The sequence below is a fragment of the Tinamus guttatus genome, unplaced genomic scaffold (assembly GCF_059628265.1).
Source record: "Tinamus guttatus ecotype Peru unplaced genomic scaffold, ASM5962826v1 Tinamus_guttatus_pri_ptg000444l, whole genome shotgun sequence".
Lineage (NCBI taxonomy): Eukaryota > Metazoa > Chordata > Aves > Tinamiformes > Tinamidae > Tinamus > Tinamus guttatus.
Genome location: NW_028288978.1, coordinates 479,986 through 495,144, shown reverse-complemented (window position 1 = coordinate 495,144; position 15,159 = coordinate 479,986). Strand labels below are relative to the sequence as shown.

The 15,159-nt window shown below is 41.7% G+C and overlaps 2 protein-coding genes across 2 annotated transcripts in view; one reads left to right on the top strand and one right to left on the bottom strand.

The window, feature by feature from the left end:
• ESM1 (endothelial cell specific molecule 1) overlaps positions 1-15,159 on the top strand; it is a 242,738-nt gene that overhangs the window by 172,190 nt on the left and 55,389 nt on the right. The gene's annotated exons all lie outside the window — the stretch shown is intronic.
• HSPB3 (heat shock protein family B (small) member 3) lies at positions 13,867-14,310 on the bottom strand. Its single transcript, XM_010216860.2, has one exon. It carries the CDS (start codon positions 14,308-14,310, stop codon positions 13,867-13,869), a length of 444 nt encoding a protein of 147 aa, XP_010215162.2.

Genomic DNA, 15,159 nt, shown 5'->3' with positions numbered 1-15,159 from the left:
TCCCCAGCACTGCTGCCCCACAGTGTCACCCGCAGCCCCGCACCAGGCCTAGGCCCGTGTCCGCCTGCACCTGGGCCAAAATGCCCAAGGACGGCGAGTGCCACGGGGACCCTGCAGCTAGAACTCGGCCACTTCTCCTGAGCATCTCTGGCAAAATGCCCTGGATGTCCACGGTGCCTGTTCCGTGTCTGCCGTGCCGGGCAGGCTGGATGGGGCTAATACAACGTTTTAAGTTACCCACAGAAACAGGCAAAAGCACGGCTACAATTTTGTAACATTTCCGCGTTGCAAAATAAGACTGCAGTATTATGGGTGTTTCATACTATGTTTTAAGTGTTGTAATACCTACATACTTAGTCTCTTTAGTAAAATCTGTTGATTAATTTTTTTAAGTCTGCTAGATTTCTGCTGTGACAGTGACCCAAGTAAACAAATACTTATGATCCCCATCAAGGATGTTTCAACACTTTAGCAGGTTTAGCCAAGAAGCTCGTACATCTCAGATGCTGCGTTTTATTTTCAAGCTTCTCATCTTGTGAGAGGCAAGAATTTATTCCAAAATTTATGCCATAGGTTCCTTGAACTTTTCTGTGGTAGGTGCATTGCTCCTCACACACACTACTCTTCCTGATGGGCCACTATCAGGACCTGTTTATGAAGAAAAGCAATTTTGGAATTAGAATGCATTTGAAGTGTGCGTTTTAGTTGTGGATAACACATATTTTATCTTTCTTGAAAAAAATGTGACCGTGCTTGTTTTGTTTTCTGTGAAATAGTATTAATCCTGTCCCACACTTTTCTGCTACACTGACTTTTCCCCCTTCTTCATGCTAGTAAATCCTGTGCAACTACGCACACGGATCTCCTCCCATTACTGATCTTTGTGCTGTCCTTGGATCCCTGAATACAAGTTTATCTTGATTAGCCTGTTCAAGAATCACTTAAAATAGGGATGACACACACCGGCTGCGAAGTCTTTGACCCCTTTCTTCTCCTTTGATTTCTCCAGCATTAATGCATATGTTTTCACAGTACTTTTTCTGTCACTGTTGTTTGGCCGGTTCACTTTTAGCATTTTTCCAAAATTACAGCTCATCCCAGTTTATGTATGTTAGCCCCAAATTCCTTCACTGCTTCACTGCAAATCTGTTTTAATTAACCAATACAAGCAGTATCTAGAAAGCCACATGCTTCATCACATATCCAGGTCATCCTGGACATGGCCACCTGAGTGTAACGCATTCATGCTTGTGTTGTTTGTAGCACCAGCTCCAGATCCGAGGGCTCAGTCTGCAGCAGCCAGTTCATGGAGAGCGAACGTAAGCACCCGTATCAGTGATAAAGCAAGAAGCTTTAGTCTCCTCGTGCCGGAGAGCTGGCAGCTACCCAGGGTTGTGCAGCTGATGGCCTTGACTTCAGACATCTCTCTGGCTTCTGGATTTGTGCTGCCAGCTCTCGTGGTATTGGGGTGAGCAGAATGACCCGGCCTTGTCGCTGCTAATCCTCCCTACAGGCTCTGAGTCAGGCTGAAGCCCTGCATCAGCATTTGTCCACACTCTTAAGGCCCCCTAAGCTCTTTTTCCGTTAAAGCTGGTGATTTTTATCTTTCTGCCACTGCAGTCAGTGTGAGAAGAACTGCCTTCTGTGCAGGCACGGTTCTCTGCTGCCAAATACAGGCCTTTCCAGATGGTGTATGATCCAAGGTCCAGCATGCTGTCTTTGAGTCAGATGTGGGGCATGTTAGAATAAGGATTAAAATACCAATAGGAGGTTGACATGGATTAATTTAGACTCTGCCTTAGATTTCATCCCAAATTTTGCCTACCACAAATCAGCATTAGTCATCAGAATTTTACATTGCTTCCAAAGTTACCCTTAATTTTGTTCATAATTTTATTTGGGCAGTCTTTTGCATTCACTTGAATCCTCCCTTGTTTTTGTATTACAGTAAGGAGGAAGAATTACTTCCTGATCTGCCTTTGCTGTACCATTCACTGTTTTACATGCATTTTACTGAATCTTCTTCAACTTCTTTCTCAAACTTTTTCAGTCCCTATTCATCTTTATTTTATTGCCCTTAGTTGTTGTTTTCTCTGAAACAATCTTTTCTTTGCACATGAAGCCCTGCAAATAATGCTGATCTACTTGATTTGTTTAGAGAGATGCATTTTGAATATGCCTTCATTTAATGATGTGAAGTGATGAACGGATGCCCTCTGTAGCTGCAGCAAGCAAAATTGAATTTTGCTGCCTCAAGTGGTAGCAAGTTGTGCCAATACCTCCGTCACGGGAAGGGAAGGAAGAAGTGACACAGCTGAGTTGGGGACTTGATTACTTCCTTGGGTGCTCTCCTGCTTTCCCCTAGATTCCCTTGAGTGGATTGCAATCCCAACATGTGTTTCATGTGCTGGCTCATAATGTCTGTATCCAAAAGTCACAAGCAAAGGTGCAAAGTTCAAAAGATGTAAAAGCTGCTCAGATGGGGATTTTAAGGCATAAAATCTGCACAGCTGGTAACAATAATACTTTCTAAAAAAGTATAAACTAGTGAAACATCTACTCTCTAAAATCTTGCCGTTTTAATTTGAAGCTTTAACAAAAATTAGATGACATTTTTTTTCAAGAATAAACACAAACAATATGGCAAAATTATGAAACAAAAAAAGCGTTATTTAATTTCCCTGCTGAACTAATTTGCAATAAGAAATTGAACAATAACCATTTGGAAATTATGTTTTCCATTTCTCTCCCACCAGTGAGGCAACTCTATTATCATGTGTAGGCATTTTGTTGTGGATTTTCAAATTAACTTTTTTTTTTTTAAATCAGGAAAAGGTTTACTTTCAACAAAAAATCAATCTGCAAAAGCAGTGAGTACCCTGAAAAAAATATTCAAAGGGTTTGAGGAAGCCACCTTTTTGGGCTACCTGTAGTCACCTACAGTGCCAAGTTGATCTAAAGTGATTGAACTTTGTTTCTTGCTGCTCAGACCACAAGAGCCAAGTGTTTCAAACCAAGGAGAACAAGTACCAAGTTATGGCATTACAGCTGGACAAAACATGTTTTTGAAGACTTTCTTTGGAAAGGAAATATCTATCATCTTCAGGGGAAAATACATTTTTCAGAGTTAGTGTAGATGTTATTCTGAAGCTATTGAGTTGATAGTCTGCAATCCAGTGAAAAATGTTCATTGTTCAATGTGTTGCTGTGAATTTGTATTTCTGGAGGTGAAACTGAAAGCTAGACTAAAGCTAAATGTACCCAGATGTCTAAGGGTAGTTATCTCATTGATTTCATTTGGAATTGGACATCTTAAGTCCTCTGAGAATCTATGCTGAAAGGGATACTTGAAAGCGTTGTGAGTTCTTCTGTGTGGGCGCAAAGTTTGTAATTGGAAATTTGGGAACACGAAGGGAAAAGGTAAAGATGCAAGTGATTATAACCTTTAGGCTATCCTGAGTTAGGAAAAAGCAAACGAGAGTCTGCAACAATAATAAAAAGTTTGCATGAACCCCTAACTTTTTCCTTCCAGCCCAATTTTGGTATTTTTCCTGTATGTTTGATGCTTTAGGAGGGAAAAAGAAAGTGATTCTACCATGAGTTAAGATAAATCTCTATTTATGTTTAGTCTTCCTGTCGTCACCATTATGATTATGAAAATCACATTATGAGACCTTGAAGAAACCATGTGTTTGATATCCAGATATTGAAACATTTCATAGCAGGAAACACACTGAATGGTACTTTGTGCCAGCAAATGGCTTCAGACATGCCAGTTTTCATCAATAAATTTCTAAAAGAGAGTTAACTCTAATGCTCAGTCAGTATGTGTTTTTTACTGCTATCTTTTATTTTGCTACCCCAGGTGATTTTGTTTTGCTCTTTGTACTGTCTCATCATAATTAGAAATGACTGGATTAAAAAATAGATATGGAAAATAACTTGCACTTAAAAGATGGATGAACTGATCCTTTTTCCTGCCGTTTTTACATAGTCTGTAATTGTAATGTCAAAATGTAATGGCTTAAGATCCGAATGACCTGTAAGGCCTGTATGGCTAGAGCAGCAGCTGGGCACAGAGCAGCTCTCCCACTAGAGGGCACTACATGATTTTAAACACTGGAGTTTCCAGTCTGAAAGAAAATAAAGGCTTCGAGCTAGCAAAGCAACGAGAAAAAACAAGAGATGTGACAAATCTGTTATTGTGTTATTGCAGGCTCTTTTTTTTAAGCTTCTAAAATGTTATTAGCATAAAGTTTTTGTAAAGTTGTATTTGAAAGCAAAAAATAATTCTCAGATATCAGAAATGGAAACACTTTGAAATGTGCCATGGAACTTGGAAAAACTAAATACTATGGGATTTAGGAGAAAGCAAAATGTTTTTCAAACAAGAACATAAACAGCAACTTCAAAGCTTTCTTTTTGAAAAGGCCATATTAAAATTAAAGACAACTGAGCAGAAACACAGATGTTGTTCTTTGACTTCTGTAATACATATTGATTCTCTCAGTTCCAGTCTGTTTAACAGGTGGCTGTTACTCAGAAATTCTCAACCCTCCATCTCATATTGCTTGGAACTCCTGTCATAGAATCATAGAATCATAGAATGCTTAGGGTTGGAAGGGACCTCTAGAGATCATCTAGTCCAACCCCCCTGCATACACAGGGTCACCTAGAGCACGTGGCACAGGACTGCGTCCAAGCGGGTTTGGAAGATCTCCAGAGAAGGAGACTCCACAACCTCTCTGGGCAGCCTGTTCCAGTGCTCTGTCACCCTCACTGTTAAGAAATTTTGCCTTAAGTTCCTATGGAATTTTTGATGTTTCAGTTTCCGGCCATTTCCTCTAGTCCTATCAGTGGCCACCACTGAAAGGAGACCATCACCGTCCTCTGCACTCCCTCCCTTGAGGTACTTATAGACACTGATTAGATCCCCTCTCAGCCTTCTCTTCTCCAGGCTGAACAGGCCCAGCTCCCTCAGCCTCTCCTCATAGGGCAGATGTTCCAGGCCCCTGATCATCCTTGTAGCCCTGTGCTGGACTCTCTCCAGCAGCTCCACATCCCTCTTGTACTGTGGAGCCCAGAACTGGACACAATACTCCAGATGTGGCCTCACCAGGGCTGAGTAGAGGGGCAGGATCACCTCCCTCGACCTGCTGGAGATGCTCTTCTTAATGCACCCCAGGATCCCATTGGCCTTCTTGGCCACGAGGGCACACTGCTGCCTCATGGTCAACTTATCATCCACCATGACACCCAGGTCCCTCTCCGCAGAGCTGCTCTCCAGAAGGTCGGTCCCCAGCCTGTACTGGTGTCTGGGGTTATTCCTCCCCAGGTGCAGGACCTTGCACTTGGCCTTGTTGAATTGCATGAGGTTTTTCACCGCCCAGTTGTCCAGTCTGTCCAGGTCCCTCTGGATGGCAGCGCAGCCCTCTGGGGTATCGGCTACTCCTCCCAGTTTCGTGTCATCAGCAAACTTGCTGAGGGAGCACTCTGTGCCTTCATCCAGGTCATTGATGAATAAATTGAACAGGACTGGACCAAGGACTGACCCCTGGGGGACCCCACTAGCCACAGGCCTCCAACTAGACTCTGCATCGCTGATCACCACTCTCTGGGCCCTGCCATCCAGCCAGTTCCTAATCCATCTCACTGTCCACTCAACTATCCCACACTTCCGGAGCTTGCCCAGGAGGATGTTGTGAGGGACGGTGTCAAAAGCCTTGGTGAAGTCGAGATAGACGACATCCACCGCTCTCCCCTCATCTATCCAGCCGGTCATTTCATCACAGAAGGCTATCAGGTTAGTCAGGCAAGATTTCCCCTTGGTGAATCCATGCTGACTACTCTTGAGCACCTTCTTGTCCTCCATGTGCCTGGAGACAACGGCCAGTATGAGCCGTTCCATCACTTTTCCGGGGACAGAGGTGAGGCTGACTGGCCTGTGGTTGCCTGGGTCCTCCTTCTTGCCCTGTCTGTCTCCATTCCCCATCTGAAGAGATAATGTTTCGCAACTATCTAAGGATACTGTCAAGATAAATCTATGGAAACTCATGTCATTTTTCAGTGCTGTGGCAATACAGACATGTCCTAGACAGACATTCTGGAAGGTGTTGAGCGTCTTTGGTTGTTACAGAACTATCAGCACAGGTCAACTGCTAGTCCTTGACATGCATACAGGCTGAACTCCCTTCTAAGCTTAAAGAATAGGACACATTAGCAAAAGGATGATCAACAAGGATGATCAGGGGCCTGGAACATCTGCCCTATGAGGAGAGGCTGAGGGAGCTGGGCCTGTTCAGCCTGGAGAAGAGAAGGCTGAGAGGGGATCTGATCAGTGTAAATAAGTACCTCAAGGGAGGCAGTGAGGAGGATGGTGCTGGCCTCTTTTCACTGGTGGCCACCGACAGAACCAGAGGTAATGGCCACAAACTGAAGCATCAAAAGATCCACAGGAACTTAAGGATAAATTTCTTTCCTGTGAGGGTGACAGAGCCCTGGAACAGGCTGCCCAGAGAGGTTGTGGAGTCTCCTTCTCTGGAGATCTTCCAAACCCGCTTGGACGCAGTCCTGTGCCACGTGCTCTAGGTGACCCTGCGTGTGCAGGGCGGTTGGACTAGATGACCTCTAGAGGTCCCTTCCAACCTTAGGCATTCTATGATTCTGTGAAAAGAGGATACACGAGTCAGCTGGGCTTTAAACAAACTGCTCAAAACTTTGAGAAATAATTTCAGTTTTCTTTTCTGTTGCAATCAAATATCTTTCATGAAGACAAAGATTTTATTAAAAAAAAAGATTGCAAACTAAATGGGTAATTGTTAAGGAAATCCAGTTAAGGCCAGCATTATATCCATATGTCATATACATGTGGCATGAAAATAAAATGATAGATAAAGTGTAGTGGAGCAACATGAAGGATTGAGAGTTCAGTCATTTCCCCCATCTCTGTCTTCAGCTCACAGGAAAGCTTGAGAAAGCATCTCCTTAGTAGGATCTGTGGCTGTGTTAGCCTTGGCACACAGAATGATATGATATAATTGACATATAACTGAAATGAGCTATTTTATTAATCGACTCAGAATTTCCTCTGCTTTTGGGTTCTTGTTTACATGTATTTTTAATCCTGTGCAAGATAAATATCTCAGATTTCTTTGGGATGGGTAAAATCTCCTACCTTTCCTATTTAGTCGGTCACAGCAATCACTGCTGTGATTGAACATGTATGCAAGTTTTGAAGTATGAACATTTGGCCAATTTGCCTCCGGTCCCTCAGTGCCTCTAGGAATCGTAAGCTCTATGCTGTTTTTATAAACAGCTCTCGAACTGTGTGTGCTGTACATGTTGTTTTGGCGCAGATCACTTTTATTATTTGCCAGATGTGAGAGGAAGTGACTTGCATTTCTGCTTCAAACAGAGCTTAGTTTGACTTTTGATGAAAATGGGCAAGAAAGGATGTCTTTAGATTCATCCAGTGAAGAGCTAAAAGTTAAATAGTGTTAGCTGTTATGGCCAAGCTTGGTAGCTAGAAGATATTTCCCATTGATTAGGTACAGCTGAAATGGGAAAATAATGCAGGTTTGTAATTAGAAACCACATTCAGAGAATTAGACATTATGTTAGACATAAGCAGCCCTACCAGTAGCAAACTCAAGGTTTGGATATCTCCAAGTTCAGTCTACAGTGGAATTACAAAGATGAGGATTCACATTTTCAATTCTCTCTCTCTCTCTCTTTTTTTTTTCTTTCTGTTTCCTCCTTGTCTCATCTTCTTGTCCATTATTAGGTTACCCAGGCTGTGCACTTCCTTTGCTGGAAATCTGAGTTATGAAGTGCTTTATGTTTCTTCCTGCAGGAAGCCAAGAGCAGTTATGCTTTCTGATTAGGAGACAGGTGCTGGTGGACATTTCATTTTATTTTTATAACTTCTTCCTTTGGAGCCTAAACCACCTATTTCATTAGTGTTAACCTCTAAGGTTAAATTGTATTTTTCTGCAAAAATTACTTTCCTACACAACTCAGTTGTACTGATTAATTGTTTCTGATACGCAGATCTCTTCAGTCGCTTTGACCTGAGGACCCTAAGATCAAGCACAACATTTTCCTGACCAGGTTCTTTTTATGCAGATGAAATCAGCCTTTTAAAAGCCATTTTGGGAATTTAAGAATGCATAAGAATTCTGTAATGGTAAGAAAGTGACAGGGAAGAACAAGATGATATGAACATATATTTTTTTTTAAAGTAAAATCCTTCTGGAGACCTATGCTATCTTATTTTACAGAGAACATCATGTGAAAGAGTGTTCTGGCAGTTCACATGTTGTGCTCCTTGGCACTGTGCTGGCTTTATCTGTTCAGAATGTGCTATTCTTCTCTGCTATAAATATGTGGGAAGGAGACCCCCATCAGACCTTGCAGAGCGTACACCTCCAAGCTCAGAGAGGCTGTACTTACCAAACACGTAACCTGTTAATGATGTTCATGTAGCTATTGATGCTTGAGAAATGCAGATTTAAATATCTACTTTCTCTGTTAATAATAAAAATCTTCATTTAGCCCTATTTATCAAAATTCTTCTGTATCTCTGTTAGTTAAAAAAAATTGCGTAACTGTGTCAGGCCTTTGCTCCTTCCTCCTATTGCAAAGGCAGAAAAGGGGAATTGCCCAGGAGCATGGTGGTAATGAAATTGCGTTAATTAAGACCCTCAGGATATTGGTCTGCTGAAGGGAGAATGGTGTGTGAGTGAGTAGTCTGAATGCGGCATTAAGTCCGTTGAGATCACAGCCTACATCTAGATAATCTATTTTTCTTTTAATTTTAACCAATGTAAACCGTAATCACTTTCATGGCAGCTGTGCGGGTGTGGAGTTTAGTGAAAAGAAGAATGGGGTTTGCTTGGGCCTGATTTTTCATCTCTCTCAGGCTTTTTAACCCCACACCTGGCATTTATCTGTGATCATAGAAAAATCACCTTAGAGTAGCACTGTGATGTGAGCCCTGTGTCATGCGGGGGTTGAGTTAATTCATGGCAAAATAAGCTTGACATAACGTTTGAGTTTGTCTCCTGAGGTCCACTCACGGAGCGTCTCCAAGGTGAGCTTTCAGGCATGGAAAGGAACTCGAACAGGGTGCACAGGTTTGATCACTTGTCCCCACTTTTTGTGCTACTTTTTTGACAGAATTAGTCTTACTTTGTCCCTTTGTGATGGATTATTTTGTCCTAATGTGTTTTATTGAGAGATTAATGAAATCTTAGTAACTTTTCAAAATCAGTGCAGGTTTATGAATAAAGTATAATATGGAAACATATTCTATGTTTATACAGGAGCGTGCTGCCAGCTAGTGAACTTCCTGCAAAATATTGTTCTTCTGTTACACCTTGTTTTTGATTTTGATACTTCAGTACCACAATAAACTGAAGAATAAGAAAAATAAGTACACCTTTTAACTTTGGGCTGACTGTTTTGTTAAAAAGTCCAAGATAAATATTGATATAGATAGCATGATAGAATGAATCTCAACACTCATCTCTCTGTAGATATTTGCCTCAATCTGCATTGAGTCCACACCACTTTCATTCCAGGACTGAGCCCTTGGGCTGTAAATGCATCAAGGCAGAGATTGTACTCACTGCATCCAAAGGAGTCCCTTTTGTCTACTAGCAGTATTTCCTTATTCAGCTGTGTCAACCTGAAGTAACTACTGCCCAGGAAGCAGCCAGACATTGCTGACAAAATGGAATAGTCTGGCCTGGTCCTGGTGGCAATTTGGTCAGTGGTGATTTTGTCACCCTGGGGCTGCTGTCATGTGCTGTGCCAGTCACTGACTCCTCACCAGATCCTCCACGGGTGTTTTCACTGCACATGCTTAAATATTATGCTTTAAAATCTGAAAATACATATTCTGAAATATGTATTTTAGTTTAGTTCGTATTTCCCTGATCGCTGTTCTTGCTTGAGGCACCTTCGGTGGCCTTCTTGCTCACTGTGTGCCCAGGCCCACCCGGTCCTATATTTTCTGTCACCTCTCCCTGCAGAGAGCCGCCTGCTGCATCCTCTGTATTAGCTTGCTGGCTTGGGAAAGACCTGCTTCGTTAGCAGAACCATGGCAGTGGCCAGGGTTGATGGTAGCCCAGAGCACAGTAAACAAACTCAGAAAAAAAACAGAGCCAGCTCGGGTACCTCTCTCTGATGCAATGCACCATATTTGAGTGTTTAGACAGCATGTGCTCCTGGTGCAGGGCCATCGAGATGCTGTCTGTGGGACGATAGGGACCAGCCGCTGCCTTGCATTAGGCAAAGGTCAGTGCTTCTTTCAGACAAGAGGATGTCTAACCAATATTCTCAGAAATATCCCAATTCCTATTAAAAAACAAATCTTTTAGCCTTACTCAGATAATAATAAAAAAACAAACAAACAAAGTTTGATGGATTTTTATTCCTGACTCTGAATTAGGGAAGGAATAGAAGACTTGCCCTCTTTAAAGGAACAATAGCAGTTTCCTTTCCACTTTTCCAATATCCTTGTCTGTAACAGAGTGCTAACTCAGTGAACAGTGAGTGTCATGTCCGCCCCATTTCACTGCACAAGTATCAGATTGTGCAGGGAGATCTCAAATCCCATGGATACAGCAGATGCTATATAAAGCCAACTAAGTGCAGGGACTTTGTGGGCTTTCTGCCCACAGGGCTCACATGGAGTCACATGTTGGTGACTTTGCTTTTGGAAACTTGTGTGTATCTTGGGACATTTTCTTCTTCCATGAAAGCATTTTTATACTGTACCGACTCATGCCTTCGTCCAGAGAAGCAGCCTGCTCAGCTACCAGGGTATCCTTCCCTGGCGTGAGCTGGGAAGCTCAGGGCACACGCACTGCCGGGGCTGGCCCAGGGCTCTGTGGACACCCAATATGAGCGCTCGTAATTTAATCGCGTCAGCAAGCTTAAACTTGCCTCAAGCTATTGCTGTTCAGCAATGCTTTGCAGTTTATAAAATTGTCATGCTGCTGCCCACAAGCAATATTAACAACTTGCTTTGCTATTTGCATTCAGTACTGATCAGATTGTAACTGTAAAATGTCAGATATAATATGGGAAAATAGCTCTCCACAAACAATTCAGAAATGTTCTGCCAAGTAATTTCAGGCTATTCTGGTAAACACTTAGAAATGATTTATCCAAAAACATTCAAGAAACTACCACTAAAAAAAACAACAGAGACACCTCCTTGCATCATGCTTAGTGCTAAAAGGGAGGACATGAGTGTCAGGTAGCTAGTCTAGCACCATGACAAGCCCAAAACACCGCCGTGCTGGCCCAGGGCCACGAGAGAGCTCTCATTCATGCAGAACCACCGATTCACACCACTGCAGAGCCCTGGGTCCTACGGGCTGGGAAAGTAAAATGTGCCTGGGTATTTCCTGGAGGGGTGTAGATCAGTATATTCCACTGCTACCACTGCTAATAGAGCAGAGCAACGCGAAGGGACCTGCCCAGTGCCAAATCCTGCATTGGGTTTTGTGAGAGAGCCCTGTGTATATATAAGCAGAGCTGTGTGTAACCGTGGGGTCTGCATATATAGAATACATTATATGATTCTGACTGTCTGCTTCAGTTCCTTGCCAAGTTTCCAGTAGTTTAATCATGATCTAATTTAAAATAATTAAATCACAGGTTTGTAAAAGTGCTTTTACATCACCAGAGATTTAAATGCCATCACTGCAGTCTTAAGTAGAATATTTTTATATAGACCTATATTATAAAATAATCAGATTTACAAAATTATCCATAAATGAAAATCACACACAAAAATTGATGAATCTGAATTAATGATTCTGAGCCATATCCTGTCTGAATAGGCAACTTTTTCTAAAGTTGCCATTTAAAGTTTAAATACAAGTCTGTATCTGGAATTCCCAATTTTTAATCTATCTTATGTTCCATCAGTTTCCTGACTAAGGAAGCTTCTTGACGTAGGACTTTTTAGAATCTAGATTTAATTTTCTGTCTTGACCATACTCTTATTTTCTTAAATCAGCACATAAATTAGACAAAGACAACAAGAGGGAAAAGTGTGGACTGAGTAGAAATATAGGGACATATGTTTTATATTTAGTTTGGTTTGTTAAAAAATATTAGTTCCTTGACTTCTGCTCTATTCACAAAGCAAAATAATTGTACATTATGGAAATTTACAATCCAGAACTGGATTTTGCATTTCTTCTATAAATTTGTGGAAATTTTAGTACAAATAAGAAATAAAATCCAAGGGTAGGGTTGGACTACCCTTGTTTCTTCAAGTCAACTGCTTTCAAACCTAAAGAATGATCCTTCCTAATGAACAGACATGCGCATAAGTACTAGCTTAGGGCTTTCATTTTAAGCTAAAGGAACCCGGCTTCAGCCAACATTTTGTCCATCTTTTTTTTATAGTCTTAAAATTGTATTTGTATTCAATTTCATTTGAATATTTGTATTCAATTTCATTTGAATATATTTTAAATTTGTCCAAACAGCAGATGGCTATCATAAAGAGTCTGTATTTAACTTGGCACTTTCCATTCCACATTCCTTTACTATTCATAGCACAGCAGTCATACTTATCTCCAGTTCACATAAAAGAAGGCAGTTGGATTTCCAGCTGCAGATCTTCTCAAATGTTTGAGTGTTTACAAACTCATTTAGAAGGTTTTTTAAATTTTCTTTCTTTTTTAAAATGTTGAAAGGACCAGATACTAGGTATAGTGGGCAGATTATCTTTTTCAATTCTACCAATCTTTTGAAAGGAGAGCAACTGGGACAGAGATTAAACCTATGTTTGCAGTACAGAACCCCGACACTTAAGATTAGATCCATGTCGAGCCCTTGCTGACACAGGGAGCATGGGGCTAGGCCTATGCAGAAGCATTTGCTCTTGAATACATGGTTGCAGAGTCTTGGCCTCCACTGTCAAGCAATATGAGGAATAAACTGTGCATCTGCTTGACTAACGAACTACCTAAAATGTGTAATACGCATTGATACTATATTAACGCATTTTGATTGGCAAAGCTTCATAAGGAAGATTTTTGTCCTTTTGAGTATTTATTCATGAGCAATATATTTTTTTTCCAGTTCCTGCTAGATGGTAGAATACATTAAATGAAAACAATTTTCTAAATGGCTTTGAAATTTTTCTTTCAAATTAATGTCTTTGCCAGAAAGTATGCTTACTTTCTTACTTATTTGGAGTTACTGTGTTTTCAAAAAATACCAGACAGTGATTATTCTGTTATGGTATAGTTTCAAACACACTTTTAGAAAGAAATCTCTTAAAGTATATCTTGTAAACAAATTGAGCTGTGAAATAACTTTTCTCTTGATAATATCCTTCAGTTTGTGTGTTTTCCAAAGTATAACAGAGAAAAAATTAATTTGAAGTATTAATCAATGCAAAACAGCATTTTTGGTATGTAAATTAAATTTTCATAAGATTCACAACCTGTCTCTTGTTTCATTAATGATTCATGCCTAAATATATCTTAAAACTGCTTATTCATTTAAATACAATTCCTGCTTAACAAAGTTCTTGAACTCTTGAATGCTCTATTTTCAGTATCCTATCAAATAGATTTGTTTGTTCTCACTACTCTAAACTCCCTCCTATTGCAAAAGCCTCACTTTCCAGCACACGTGCAGCTGGAGGCAGGTGGTCTGTTTTCACATCAAACAGTAAACTCAGCATGCTGAAAAATATGTACAAAGATTTTCCTAGTTTGTAATGTAAACACAGCCACATGCTTGAATTCATTCTATAGCACTGCCTGAGTTACATCACTCTGTTATATTAAGAATAATTTCTTCTCTCACCAACAAACTATTCCCAAGAACTTAATTTGTTCCCCCCGAGCTCTTCACTTCCACAACCAAAATGCCATCATGGCAGAAAAGTGCAGACAAATCCTTGTTCTCCACCCCAGGGGGCAACTTGTATTGCCTGGTGAAGCTCCTGGATATGAAGCCGTGCTCGTCCATCCTGGGCCCGTGCTGCGCCTTGATGAGTAGCCAGCCTTCGAACGTCTGAATGATGATGTCCTCGGGGCGGAACTGCACCACGTCCAGCAGCACCTGGAAACGAGGCGCCTGCTCCTCACGGGCGCTGTCCCCGCTCCCGGCCACGCCGTCCGCGACGCGACGCTGGCCGCTCACTGTGGCAGGGCCCGGCAGGGCGTACAGAGCGTGATCCAGCTTGAGCGCCTCTGCCTCCCGGGCTGCAAACTCCTCCTGGTAGCGCACCGGCGTTTCCACCCAATGCCTTATAACCGTTTCTTCCATTGCTGAGGCAGGCAGATAGGCAACCACCGCCTTCGTGTCGCACCGGGGAAGCCGTGGAGTCAGCCCAAACTCTCTGCAGTCACACGCCTCGCTGGCAGAGCAGTCTATCCCGCGGTGCAGCCGTTCGCTTTTAGTCCCGGGTGAGCACAGCCCTCGTCAGGACGTGCTCTGGTGACACGGGGCTCCTTTCGTCTTCTGCCACTGACAATAGAGCTCTATTTATAGTGCCCGCGCCTGCAGTTGCCTCAGCAGTTTTCACATGTGTGAATTTCCACCGTAAATGAAGTATTATTTTCATGCACCTCTAAGTAGTCTTGCAATATTGTGCTGCTTGTTGCTATGAATAATTCATAGACAAATATTGTGAAACTTAAAAGGAAGTTTAATGATATTATTTTTCCAAGGGATGAACAGTAACAGCTATAAACTATATTTCTTCTAAACATAATACAAAAATTACCAAGGGAAGGAATTTAATTATCTTGACAGTATAAACCCAGTGAATTTCAGGTGAGGAGAACTGTGAAGTTATGAATTGCACAGTGACACAGGTGAAATATGGGGAAGGGAGGAGGGAAACATAAGGGTCCTGTTGTAGAGCAGTGGCTGGACAGCTGATCTGCAGTCTCCATGACCAACAAGCAAAAGCTTCTTTTTTATAGCTCCCAAGAGAGGGCACAGCTATTTTTCCTCAGAAGGATATTAAGAAACCTCCAAATCTCTAGTGTTATCCCACTGTTCCAGTCTTCCTCTTCCTGCCCTAACAGCTTGAATCTGTGATCCGATCTATCTTGTGTGTTTGGGGAACATGAGTGATGTCCTCAAAGGCTCTCAGTGGAGTCACAATCT

Coding starts and splice junctions, on each gene's coding strand:
- HSPB3 (XM_010216860.2), bottom strand. CDS start 14,310: ATGGAAGAAACGGTTATAAGGCATTGGGTGGAAACGCCGGTGCGCTAC.